The sequence below is a fragment of the Poeciliopsis prolifica genome, unplaced genomic scaffold, assembly GCF_027474105.1.
Source record: "Poeciliopsis prolifica strain line A6 unplaced genomic scaffold, Auburn_PproV2 SCAFFOLD017, whole genome shotgun sequence".
Classification (NCBI taxonomy): Eukaryota; Metazoa; Chordata; class Actinopteri; order Cyprinodontiformes; family Poeciliidae; genus Poeciliopsis; species Poeciliopsis prolifica.
The window spans coordinates 10,077,575-10,091,484 of record NW_026562392.1 but is presented as its reverse complement, the minus strand read 5'-3'; the positions used below and the strand labels follow the sequence as shown (position 1 = coordinate 10,091,484).

The 13,910-nt window shown below is 40.3% G+C and overlaps 2 protein-coding genes across 2 annotated transcripts; one reads left to right on the top strand and one right to left on the bottom strand.

Moving 5' to 3' along the window:
• The first annotated feature begins 31 nt into the window (after window positions 1-31).
• clec3ba (C-type lectin domain family 3, member Ba) lies at window positions 32-2,875 on the top strand. Its single transcript, XM_055042392.1, has 3 exons — window positions 32-815; window positions 1,970-2,068; window positions 2,184-2,875. The coding sequence occupies exons 1-3, from the start codon at window positions 719-721 to the stop codon at window positions 2,582-2,584; spliced, it is 597 nt and encodes a 198-aa protein (XP_054898367.1). The 5' UTR covers window positions 32-718; the 3' UTR covers window positions 2,585-2,875.
• Window positions 2,876-4,190: 1,315 nt separating this feature from the next.
• Window positions 4,191-6,773, bottom strand: LOC129367743 (transmembrane protein 158). Its single transcript, XM_055042390.1, has one exon. It carries the CDS (start codon window positions 6,439-6,441, stop codon window positions 5,728-5,730), a length of 714 nt encoding a protein of 237 aa, XP_054898365.1. The 5' UTR covers window positions 6,442-6,773; the 3' UTR covers window positions 4,191-5,727.
• Between the last annotated feature and the right edge of the window lie 7,137 nt (window positions 6,774-13,910).

Here is a 13,910-nt window from a genome sequence, read left to right as displayed (position 1 = left end):
AGAAAGTTCTGCATTAGAACCCGTGTTAAAGGTTAGTAGTAACCTTAAGACAGATTCATCTTGTATTGCAGAAACACAATCCTCCACTGCATTTTGCACATGTCAAAGGAAGATTTTTGCATTAACTCCCTAACATTTGTCTGGAATTAACAGAGCAGAAATGATCTAACATTATTTGCACTTTCACTAAATATCAAGTAGATCTGATTTAAAAAAAAACCCAACCGACATCTTAATCAGATTTGAGCCTCACAATAGCGTTTCTTCGTTATGTAAGGCTTTGCCACGTGTTTGCTGCGCCTTGTCCAGCTCTCTGAAGACATCCAGATGTAGACTTATGAGAAATCTCCAAAGCATCCGACCTCTGGCGCCTAGAAGGCAATCACTGCAGGCAACAGAAAGGAAAACAATAGATTACATCTGTGCTTCCAGAAGGGACGCATACAACTTTGCCTTACGTATTTAGTTTAAATCCTTCCTCATAATTTTTTAAAAAAGCTGAAGGATAACAAAGAAAACTCTGCAAAAACAGCGACACAAACAGCTGTTTGACATCTGTAGAACATTTATTCTCCCTGTTATAAGATTTCCTTTTACATTCTGCCTTCACGTCGTCACGTGGGACCAGTCTGCTCCGGAGCCTTTGGTCACAGCTGAGAGGAGCTGCAGCAGCAAATCAGTTTGTTTGCCGTGGATTTCTGGTTTTTCCTCCTCAGTCATGGATCTTCGAGAGCTTCAGGTAACACTTTGTCTTCTCCTGCTGCTGCACTGCTCACTGCAGCAGACGCCCTCCAAGAAGAGAAACGGAAAAAAAGGTAAGACTCGGACATGCAGCGCAAGTATGCAAACTCCTTGAACTTCTCCACATTTTGTCTGCCACAAACTTGAATGGATCCATTAGAGGTTTAATGTGTTCGACCAACAAAGTGTAAAATTAAGAGGTGGAGGGAAAATGAAACGTGGAAACTGCAGCATGTGTTTCTACGCCACTGAAACGAAACTTTGTGGAGAACGTCTATGTCTGAACAACGCTTTTCATGTCTTGCCACAAATTCTAAATCAAGTTTGTCAGGACTTTGACTGGGCCATTTTAACACTTATATTCCTGAGGCATTCCAATATTGCTGTTGCTGTATGTTTTGGATAATTTTACTGCTGGAAGATGAATCTCCACTCCAGTTTTAACCTGTTAGTGTCGTACGCATCTTCTAACAAATTTTCCTTTGGGATTGTCTCCATTCATCTTCCCATCATCTCTAACCAGCTTCGTTCCGGTGTTCTCACAGCATCACTCTGCCCCCACCATGTTTCACAGCTGGCATTACTTGTTCAGAGTGATATGAGTGTTAATGTTCTGTTTTACATAAAGATCAAAATGTTTGATTTTGGTCTCAACTGACCAAAGCACCTTTTTCCTGTTTTCTGGCCAATTTGCTCAAGCAATGAGCAATTTGGCTCATTCCTTGTGCCAAATTTCGAAAGTTTTCGCTTATTGCCGTTGTTTTCTTTCTGCTACTCTTCTGTAGGCAATATTTATAGAGTGAACTATTCACAGCTGTTTTGTCAAAAGGTTCGTCCACCTGTGAATGGAGACCTTTGCAGATCCTGCAGAGTTATTGTGAGACTCTTTGTTGTTTCTCTAATGAAATGCTCTCATCACCTGCTATATTAGGTTAGGTGGACAAATGTATGCTTAGATTGAATAACACAGACTATTTAATGCTTGAGATGTGAATGTAGATGTTTGCTCTACCTTGAAACTTGCGGGTATCAGAGTTAATTTGTCTAATTTGTCTGTCCAATAAAATCTCAATAAAATCAACTGAAGTTTGTGGTTGTACAGAGACAAAGTGTGAAAAGTTTAAGAGGTAAGATGTAGCAGATGAAAACGAACTTTAAATTGACGTGACGCTCTTCTGTAGCAGGTATCAGGAAAAGCTAAAGCTGATATTTGTGTCTCTTCGACTAGACTCAGTAACGAGTGATGCGATTGCGAAGCTGCAGAAACAGATCGATGACATTGTTCAGGAGCTGAACCTGCTGAAAGAGCACCAAGCCTTGCAGACGGGTAAGTTTTTATTGATGCATGTCAAACACAATCCTCTAGCACGTGAGGCCATGTGTCTTGATTATCGGACAGAATCAGCATCTGAGTAATCACTGCTTTGTAATTTGCCTCCCAGTTTGTTTGAAAGGCACAAAGATCTTGGGAAAGTGTCTTCTGGCCGATCCAGTGAAGAAGACCTTCCATGCAGCCAATGACGACTGCATCGCCAAGGGAGGCGGCCTGAGCACCCCGCTGACGGCAGACGAGAACGACCAGCTTCACAGCTACGTTCGTCAGAGCTTCGGGCCGGAGGAGCACATCTGGCTGGGCATCAATGACATAGTGATGGACGGACACTGGGTGGACCAGACAGGCTCCAGCGTACGCTTCAAGAACTGGGAGACTGAGATCACCCACCAGCCCGACGGAGGGCACGCCCAGAACTGCGCCATCTTGTCCACCACAGCCAATGGGAAATGGTTCGATGAGAACTGTAGAGCTGAAAAGGCCTCGGTGTGTGAGTTTAACATCGTCTGAGAGGTTTGCTGCCACTCTTTAGACTCTGATGTCTCTCTATGCAGATGATATTAGCATTAAACTGAAACAGATTTAAGCTGCAATTTTCCTTTGACCTCTGTTTCTACAGGTCATCATAAGAAAAGAACATTAAATGATGCAGTATAAGCCACTCACTGGAACCTTTATGTGAATTATAAAAATACTCATGTTTATGTTAAAATATATCAGTATGACTTGTCTGTGTATTATGTGCTGTATGTAATCAAATCTGCTTTATAACTGAAGAACAATTTTGTGTTTTCTGTGGCATCTTTCTGGCTTTTATTTCCACAAGCTTTATGTATGACATAGTATTGATAAAAATGTACCGTTATCCTCTGGATCTGTAAAAAGGGTTTTGTTCTTATGCTCATTAAAGAAAGTCTTGGCAGTAGGGGCACCATGAGGAATCTTGGGCCCCATGACAAAAAAATTAAACTGGGCCCCCTATCAGAACTGGACCAAAGAAAGCAGGACATTTACAAACATAGTATTTACTGCTTGTGAATTTTACATGAAACAGTCTGTATACAGTATACAAGGAGATTGCTTAAATTCTTACTATTAGTTTTAGACTCAATATGATCCCCATCCGTCTAATGTTTACTGATACAGGTTGCTTAAAGAGAATGTGTACAACTATAAATGATGAATATTGCTAAACTTTGCAGCAAATGAAATAGTTGGATTAACTGTATGAAATAAGTTTCAGTAACTCTGGACTTCTAGTTGTTGGTGTGATACTCTTTGTTAAAAAATAACACTTACAAAAATTCTAATAAGAAAAACAAGCAAAACAAAACACGAACTAATGCTGGTACCTTTTCCTGACTTAATACCAAGGAATTGATTCAGTCCCGTGTTATTGTTACAGTAAAACACCCTCCTTCTGCTTTTACAGGAATGCTGCATCTCTGTGACAAGACGGGGCAACATTGAAAGCCCTGAGGGGGACAATTATTGTACGAACTGATCACACAGATATAGACCATTATACCTTGGCATGCACAACTGACTGTCATGAAAAGAAGAACGGCAGGTTGGGTAAACGACAACTAACCACACGTCTAGGTAGGAGGAAGGTGAAAGTATGAAGACAAGGAGAAGGCACAGGGGCATGTCATCACAAAAAGCAAGGAAAAAAGTCAAATAATAAAATAAAACAAACTTTAACTGGGTTTTAGAAACCTATGAAATTTATATATTTTTTCTTTCCTTTCGAAGAAACAGGATAACCAAGTGATTTTTGACATAATTTGAACAAAACAATAAATCTGTTTCTTGTTTTAAAGAAATATTTACCCAACAGCAAACTGAGCATGCTGAAAAAAGACACGTTAAGTTTATTATTCCTATTACAATAATAGAAGAATTGTAATAACAGAATGAAGTCTTTGACAAACTGATTTAAAACACAGAAAAAGAGTCAGAGAAAAGCAGGGGGCTAAAGGATTTAAATATTTATTTCATTAAAAGTTTTAAACATTTATGCAAATTAACAGCTATATCAGACTCTCAGAAATATTACAATGTAATAAATTTAAACTTTCTTATAACTAACATGTATTTGTCGTGGTTTTATTAAATAACAAATAAATGTTACTGAGCTTGATAATAGGTTAAGTAGTCCACAGTGACAGCACACTTTAATGTTCAGTTTTCTGTGCAAAAGTCCTAAACTTGGTATTATAAGGCAAAAACAGTCTAAAAAGATTAAAAACTATACAAACACCGTTTAAAGATAGAAGGTGGCACAGTTTACGCTGACATTATCTAGGAAGGCTTATAAGGGCGTACAAAACACATCGGTGTTGGTCCCAGTATAGTTTACCATTGGCTATTATAATTAGACTTTACCTTGGTTTGTCCTACAGAGGAAAAGGTCTAAAGGGAAAAGATCAACCCAAACTTCTGAGGGTCTCCACATTCATTTACTGAATGGCTACAGTTATAGTATAGGCAGCACAGGCTATATTCACTTATTAAAGTTTGTCTTTTCAACACACCGTCCGACGGCTGGGCTATTTTACTGCATTTAACAAGTCAGGACTGCCTTTGATCTGTTCTTGTTGGAAATTTAAAAACTTAATACTGGTCGCATGTGAACTGGATTGTTTTGCATCTATCAAATACAGTTTGTGAAGAACCTCAAATGTACCTTTTTTTCACCCTAGGACACCTTATATGGGGTACAGCTAGAAAATTACATTAGAGTGGTCAGACATTTACAGCATTCTCCTGCACTAAAGGACAGATCCTTTGCTATTAGTGAAACTTTTCAGAAGAATAAGTTTGTAGCGTCTTACATTATAGATCCAGCCTTATGATTACATACCCAAACAGTTGAACATGAACACGGCTATGCTGCTCTAAAGACAGAATCTGGAAAGCATAATGTGTTGTGATCTTTGGAACATAAAACCTTATTTTTTTATGATCCAAAAATAATTTACAGGAGCTCCAACTTGAAAACTGGATCACACAGACGTGGCCGAGCCCGGACTCGTCCGGACTCGTCTGTCGTCAGTGTACAGTAATTCTAGGTTTTAGTTGTTTCGTTTCACAATGACCCTCATTTAAGGTGCATGGGCCAAAATCAAGGTTTTTTTAAAAAAACACATTTTGTTCAGATGTGAGTGGTATACTTTTCAACTTTTCAACTAAATAAGTTGGTCTTATGGGAAAAAAAAGCCTTCAGCTGACTTTTTGGAGTATATTTGATAAAATGTGTCTTACAATAGGGATGTCCTGGTTCAAGCTGGCATAATTGATCAAACCTGATCCAGTTTGAAAATTAGCTCAAAACAAACCTCAAAATAGTTTCTTTTCTTTATTTTTTTAACCGAATTTACATAATATGTATTTAATGTTTTTCTGTATTAAATGCAGGCTTTGTGAAGTGATTTTCTGAGGCGTGTCAAATAAGCCTTAAAATTGCTCATTCGTGACGTTTCACAAAGGTTTCACAAATCCCAACTTGTATTTGATAGAAATAAGTCTAAAAATAATCTTGGTGAAGTTTGATCATTCTTATTATTCTGTTTTATCACGGCAGTGTGGAGGAGAGGGGGGGTGGTCGTCAAATGCAGCGGAATAGCCCTTTAGTGTCGTGGGTTTTTCAGTTATCTGGGTCTCCTCTGCTCCATCCCGTTCGGCAGAAATCCTGCAATGATCGGCACCGGCCATATGAGCGCAGCAACACTCCACACGATGATGACCAGAGTCATGAAACAAGCCACCAGTGTCGACTCGATGGGCTTCCTGTTCAGCCGCCAACTTTTGTCCCCCTTCAGCTCGTCCAGGCTGAAGTCCACGCAGCAGAAAGCCACCTGGTCCCCGCTCTGCTGCCCCCTCAACCTGCCCTGGCCGAACCGGCGGTAGCGGGACATCCCGCAGCCCACGCACAGCCTCATCTCCTGCTGACCCCCGGTGACCCCGAGGTGCTCGATCACCACGGGCGAGATGGCGCGGTTGAAGGAGGCGGAGAAGAACGCCCTGCCGTGGTTGTTGGTGGTGTAGACGAGCACGTCACACTGGAAGCCGAAGCCGCTGTCCCAGCGGGCCACCAGCGAGGTGGGCAGCAGCCTGTGGACCGTCACGTTGCACTGGGACTGCGCGGGAGCGAGGCTCTGCAGCGGGGATGCTTCGGGCGAGGCGTCGCTCTCCTCCACGGACCTCTTGGAGAAGCGCACGTCCACCTCCAGGTTGGCCAGGAACCTGTTGGAGGAGTTGATGGGCGGCAGGAGGAGGTCCTCGTCGCTCCAGCCTCGGCATGGCGAGAGAAGCGCGGCCACCGCGGTCAGAGCCAGCAGGAGGGACGGGGAGCTGTTCAACATGGCACACGGCGCGTCTCTCCGGCTCGCATGGTGCTTCGAAGAGCCTCGGACGGCAGGAAGGAAGGGCAGCGCGCAGAAACGCCTGACGCCTGTGATTCTCTTTTAAATAAATGCAGCTCCCAGAGGAAGAAATTCATTCACAACGAACCCATCCAACCCTCGCCACATGCGCGCATCCTTCCTCCCTGCGTATTTATCGTTTTCCTCTGTCTGGTTCTCCAAACCCAGCGCTGTGCGCTCCGAGCTCGGCTCTGTCACTTCAGGTGTGAGCACTGAGCACCAAAAACACTGGGGAATGGTGTGGGGAGAGTCTCCAGTGCGCAGGGACAGCAGAGACGAGCGCAGCACACGCTTAATGACGCTGACCTGCTTTTAGAAACTTCCTGGCGGCAGAAGACCCTAATTCCTGATAGAAAAAGCAATTCATCTCAGTCTGCTCTCAGAGCCAATGGAAGTGTTGCTCCGTATTAGCCAGTTTATCAGCTCAAGCCAGCTTTTATAGGATTGGGGGAAACGAGCTTAGGTAGAGAAGTCCTTGAAGTCCATCTGTCCATAAATTGAGGACAGTTTTGTCCTCAATTTATCAAACCCACTCCAGAATAATACCAAATAATTCAAAGCCCTCAAACTTTACCTGCCACCACAAACAGAAACACATTTCACGTTTGTACACCAACGTAAAAAGAAGTAATTGTCAAGCCGAGCAAAATGCTTGCTTTGCAGGATGCTTTACAAATACAAATCTACAAAGTGTGGCATGCACCTCAACCCTCTTGAGTCAATACGTCACAGGAACACCCTTTACTGCTAGAGACTAAAATATATGTACAGTTTTCTTTACCAACCAAATCAAGTTCATTCAGACTGGATGTGGAGCATCTGCGAGAAATGAACTTTGTACTAATATGTATATTAGCACATGACTATGCTTTATCTAACCCAGTCCACTTTGTTCAACTACTACAATATTAGGGCTATTGCTTTTCTCTGCAGCATGGTACTGCCATTAACTTAATGTGTGACTTGTGAGGTGAATGTATTCCCCTGAATTTCATTTCAGTCTAGGGAAGCAGAGAAAGGAGAGCTAAAACCCATGCATCATTTTCACCCAACATCACAATCATGTGCTCCGTTCTGAAGCTCTATCGCATCAAATCCTAATAAAACACTCAGTGGCGTGGATAATGTAAACATTTCTGCTGGATATGAATACTTTTGCAGGGCACTTTAGTGTTTCTGTGAAGTTGACAGAGATGGTAGAAATGCCAGATTCAGAGGTGACTTTTCTGATAAGGTCCCACCAACGAACATGCCTGGTGTTTCATTTGGGTAATTGCTCAAAACATAAGAAGATAATCTGCGTGCCATGCAGAGAAGCTTAACCTCTGACCCTTTCTTTATTCTGAATAAATTTGGTTTGCTGAGCTTCAGAAGTACATGAAACTTTCGAAGAGGAAACTGTGGTGAAGCGTTCACTCAATCCACCCAAAAAATGAAAGATTGATTTTTTTTCGTGTGTGTACAGAAAAGCAAAGCGTCACATTTTCATCAAATTGCAAATCTCAACAAACACTGGCAGAACATTATTTACTACTAAGAATTTCTTTTCTTAATTAAGGTAACATTTTGCATTACACTACATTGCATTACAACCTCACTGTCATGGGTGAAAGTAAGTGTGCTACTGCCAGTTCTGTTGAAAGGAGTTATTTTTTAGTAAGTTATTCTATCACTACTGAATAAATATACATTTTCAGTATGACATGATGCTACTGCAACAAAAGCAAGTTTATTTTCAGAATTTTTATTTATGATAAACAGATGTGCAAACATTGTTGAAGAGCCCTGTGAAATGTAGGTGACCTGAAAAGACCGTGCTCATTTGTTTTTTTGCATATTATAACACAAATCTGAGAGCAGTTATTTTTAAAAACTATATTTCACGTGCTTTGCTTTTTTTGCTGCCATTTTCAGAAAAAAAAGGAAAAAAGGCATCTGTTTGTAATCCCTTGTGTGTTCACCTGCTCTCCGCTCACAAGCTTTGTTTATGCTGGTGCTTGTCTTCATCCGCCACATTGTGCACTGAGGGGAAGCCAGACACATCAGTAAACACGTGGCTTTGTCACCTGGTTGCTCTACTGCTAGCTGGAACAACACTGAGATCTTTGGTTGAACACCTGGTCAGTCCTGGCAGTGAATGTTTCAAACTGGATTCAGCTTAACTCAAATTCAGAGTACAGGAAATATGATGCACTTTTTCACAGTATGTAGCTTTAATGTTCTTCATTCCTAAAACGGGTAAACAGAACCTCTGAAAAGCAGTCAGAAACTCAAATCTATCACCACACAGCACTGGAAATAAGTGTGTTTATTTCCTCCTAACAACTTATATATAACGCCTCAGAAACTATTATGAGATATTGACAGAAGTGGGTCATTGACCAGGAGCCAAATCATGATGAATTATGCTGTTTCATCTTTTGCAGACTGGGGAATTTAAATGCTACATGGACGAACTGATTCCTTTTGTGCGATTTAAATGGTGTAATTTGCTCCAGAGTCCTGCCTCTCTGTGTTTGATGTGAGTGCCTGCTGAAGATAAAGATGCTCTGGCCTCAATTTACACCTGAAAGACCTTGTCCTCTTGTCCCAGTTTAATTATGACAGCACATTCAGCCTCCTTTTTTTTTTTTTTTTTAACATTTTTTTCTCCGCTTTAAAACAATTACCCAGTTGTTTGGTTCCCTTTCTGTAAATTCAGATATCTGTCTGTTTCTCTGAAACCCTCCCACACGCCCCTCAAAAGCGGGTCCCTTCGCATCAGATATGCTCCAGACAATGTAGCAGTGAACAGAGGAGGGAGATGTAAATGACTTCCTTGCTCATTAATTATGCTATAAAAATGTAAATTGCTTTGGTGACAAAAATGCAAATGGGGTAAGATAAAAGTCTCCCCCTGCTGAAGGAAAGTGTATGAAAGATTCATTTTCTAAAAATGTGCCTGCGTGTTCAGGGGACCAGGATCTGCAGCGGCTCCTCCTTGGCCTTCATCAGCTCCACATTTTGTCAGACGCTGTTGCTCTGACCCACACAACCGCCTTAATTAGATGTTGAGGATTGAGTTCATGCATTTCGAGAGCAGGAGTGTTAACCCTCCTGTTTTACATCCGAGCCCGGTGAATCTGACGTCTACTGAGGTTTCTGCCACGCTGCAAAGGCTCTCAGAATTTATGGCCAAGGCAATAAAGTAGCGCTCAGTTCCTGTCATTCAATAATATGGGAGTTTGTTTGTATAATTATTAGCGATGATGAAAAAAAGCAAATAATGACAGTCGAATCAGAGGTATAAATTTAATTAATTTCTGCCTAGTTTCCGAGAGGTTTAGAGCGATCTTATCTTAAAAAGTTAAAGCAGCTGGACAGAATAATATTAGCTTGTGTAATTTTAATAGGCCAGAGGTTAGAGCAATTTCTGTCTCATGTGATTAAACAGATATCCTGACAGATGACTTTAAATTACTGGGCGGAAAGATTTCTCGTTGTTTTAAAACTTTGTGAGACTGTTGTGTTACACTCTGAGCTACATAACATCTTTATTAACAGGCGGACCCATTATTTTAGGAATTTCACTTGGACATGTATTATCCTTTTTGATGCTTCTCACTCCTGACACATTTAGATTTAAATAATTTCCATTTGCATCTGATGACAAATGAGGCAGGTGACTCTGAGAAGATAATAAAACAATGTCAAGTAGCTCAAATGTATTTCGTTAAAGTAAAACATGTCAAGTATTGTTCAGTTTTGAGTGTGAAAATCCTGTTTTCTCTGATATTTACAAGATTTATCTTTGGTGATGGCTGCACGTTGAAAAATTGTTGTGTGACAAAAAGCCTTAAATATGCATTTATTTTTACACATATAATTTAGAGACATTATTTTACTTTGACAAAGATTTCATAGATATCTGTAAATGAAAGGGTTAAAACTCATGCTGTATGATTTCCTCTTCAGAGAGTCGTATTAGGCTGCTGGTTAATCATCACTCTTACATTCACAATAATCACTCTGGGCATAAATATTACGCTAATTAGGAGTTCATTTATGCAAGCACAGAAAGGCAGTTCACAGAAAAGTCAATCTGAAACATAATCATGGCTGAACATTGGAGTCAGTGGTGCATTAATGGTTTAAGTGTTTGGTTTTAATAAAGTTACACAAGAACCCCCCCACCCCCAATAAACTCTTAATAACTTGATTTCAAGGTGAATATACATATTTCAATGCACAAACTACATTCAAAGGATAAAACTAGTATGATTAATGATTGATCAGACTATTTAATATTCGCCTTAGCTTGATAAATTGTGATGTAATATAACATTTTTCAGCATTTCAGAATCTTGGCATCAGCTTTCACAATTACAACATAAATAAATAATAAATAACTCAAACGTGATGGGGTTCCTGGAAGATGCAGAAACATATCCTGCTGCTGCAAAGATTCGATTTTTAATCCGAGATCCGAGGTGCAGCTGTGCCAGATGAAACATCAGGATAAATCACGATGCGGCCCCAGAGATCCACCCAGATTGAGATTTTGTTTGCAGCCGCAAAGCTCCTCATCTCCTTTTGTACAATCATGCTTCTCTCTTTGCCTGCAGTCCCACTGAGAGCAGACAAGCGAGGGGCGGACATGCCTGTTAATGTGAAGTGGGCCTTGGAAATAAAATCACACTTATCACTTTCCCTGAAACACGGTCAACAGCAGGCAGAGACCCGTCAGCCTGCCTGTCCTCCCTCTCCGGGAGCTGAGAGGGTGTGAGATTGCTTCCTGGGCCGAAGCCTCGGCCCGGCAGATACGGATTGAGAATCAGACTCTAGGTCACGAAAGGTCAACCTTGGACAGGTAGCGACAAGCCCGCCCTCATATGAGTTCTACCGAAAACATTGCTGCCACTGTAGCTCTGGGAGGCTGTTTGTCATCTGCTGCTCTGCTGCTGACATGCAGTTGGGAAAAGGGGGCGATCACCAGCGGCTGTTTGTCATGTTGGGAATAAGGAGGCGTTCGCTAATGGAACAGAGGGGTAATTGGTTGCTTTCGGCTTGATTTGTTTGAGGAACACAAGTAGGCCAGCTCGACATAAGCATAACGCTGCTTTCCAAAAACAATGTTGCTTTCCAATGTAATCCAGATGAAGAAAAATGTCTTCCCTTTTGTTCCTAAAAAAAAAACAATTAAAAAGATTCATAAGAAAGAGGAATCCCGAGACAAACTGATCCCAGGTTTTATGCTACAAACTGCCTTAATTTATTTAAACAACCTGAGTCTCCATCTGCTCCTTCTACACAATATCATTTTTCTTTACATGTCATCTTGTTAGAGCATCAATTAGAAAAGTAGTGACTGACTGAAGTTAGGAGAAATTTTCACAGCATTTAGCGAGTGACAAAACAAATGTTTTCAACCTGAGGCTAAAAGCTTTTTTTTTTTTTTTACTTTCATAATTATGTTACAATATTTTGGCTGTTTTGAATCTGCCTCTACTTTTATATATTAGAATTTCAGAAGACAGTTAAGGTTACTTTAAAACTATGTTTATTTCCAACAATTAAGTGATCCAAAAATTGGAACGAGCTCATATTCATTTGACAGAACGGTCTAATCAAAGTCAAGCTAAATACAATTGAAAATTTGCGGCAAGACTTGCATGTTAATGTTCACAGATGCTCTCCATCCAATCTGGCTAACATTGAGTTACTTTGCAGAGAAGAATGTGGAACAGTTTCGCTCTCTAGATGTTCGTAGTCTTTAATGCAAAGCTGATGGGAGACATCAGAAACCCTGGTAAACAATTTAGTTCTGCACTTTACTACACTTCATATGTATATCTATTAAATATATGAACTCAATTTTCAATTCATGATTCCAATTTCAGGTGGTGTCCTACTTGATTTTTTTTTCACTTGGAATTTGGTCATTCAGACATTTTATTGCAAATACACCAAAGTAAGAGTCAAAGAAAAACAGTCAAAAACTTTTTATAACCCTAAAACACTCCCAGACGCCATGGGTGACAATAATAGCAAGAAGATAAATGTAAAATGTCTGAGATTATTTTCTGAATGAAACAGCTACATGAATGCAATTTTCTTCAAAAAAGATGATCCCATATGTTTTTCCACTGATGGACTAAGTGCAGAAGTGAGTATCAAATGAATGTCTGTATCTGATGATTTGGGGTTATATCTGGTGGGTTAGCATCTCCTCAGTGTCAGAAACCCATTTCCTTCTCATTTCTGCTATGTATCCATGTCCTGTTGTGCCTCAGGCGAACACATATCTCTGCGCTGATACAGGAGGGGAAGTCGGAGCAAAGCCCCCATGTTTAACTCACTGACGTCAGGCGGAGGAACTTTCTTTCCCACTTGCTCCTCTTCTCTTTTGCAATGAGACAGCTTTAACAGTTTCTGTCTGATCAAAGGCAACACAACCACAGGTGGCTGTTTTCAGAAGCAACACGGTGATGAGAAATTGGCTCCCTATTAAACGTGATGTAGACTAGAACAAACGTCCACATTTGCTTTATGCTGGAAATTGCCAAATAGATATATTCTCTCCTGCTCCGACCACCAAATTTGAAACACGTATCATCTATAGAGCCCCTTTTTTGTCAGATGGTTTAAATGAGTAACTTTATCCAAACCCACTACGTGAAAAAAATAATTGCCCCCTAAGCCTAATTATGTCACCTCTGGCAGCAACAACTACCGTCAAGTCTTTGGGAAAAGTGGCAACGAGTCTTTTGCTGGGGAAACTTTGTTGCACTCTTCTGTGCTTAATTGTAGGAGGGTTTTTGATGATGAACTCATTAGGATTTAAGTCCAGACTTTAACTAGACCACTCAAAAGCCTTCGGTTTTTACATTTTTGAGTTTTCAGATAAAGAGCAGAGTTAAACACTCTATACATTATGGCATGTTATTCAGTCCCTGAAGCAACTCAGAATCACATCATCACCATGTTGTTTGACAACAGCAGATATATTTTCCTGAAACACTGTGTTAGTGTAATTTCATATATCATTACAGGGCACTAAATGCTTTTCCCATAAGTCTTGTGAATCAAGATTTTTGGAGAGAAATTTTTAAATTGATAAGAAACTTTATTTTTCACATGTTCTTTGATCTTTTTTCAGGTTAGAGCATAATGAGTTTTTTTGTTGCTGTTGTGGACTCCCTTATGTTTTTCTTTTTATGCTAATTTGTTTTTGATGATCAAAAACATAAGATATTTGTAATGGTGCAAAAACGATTTCAACAGCACTCTATAGTGCAGATATAATAACACGTTCATAATTGCATGTGGACCAACTTGTTTTAGATTACCAGAATAATGAGAAAAACATATCTGAAACAACTATTGAACTCTGGAGGTTTTAATCATTCTTAATTGATTTCTGTGAGGTT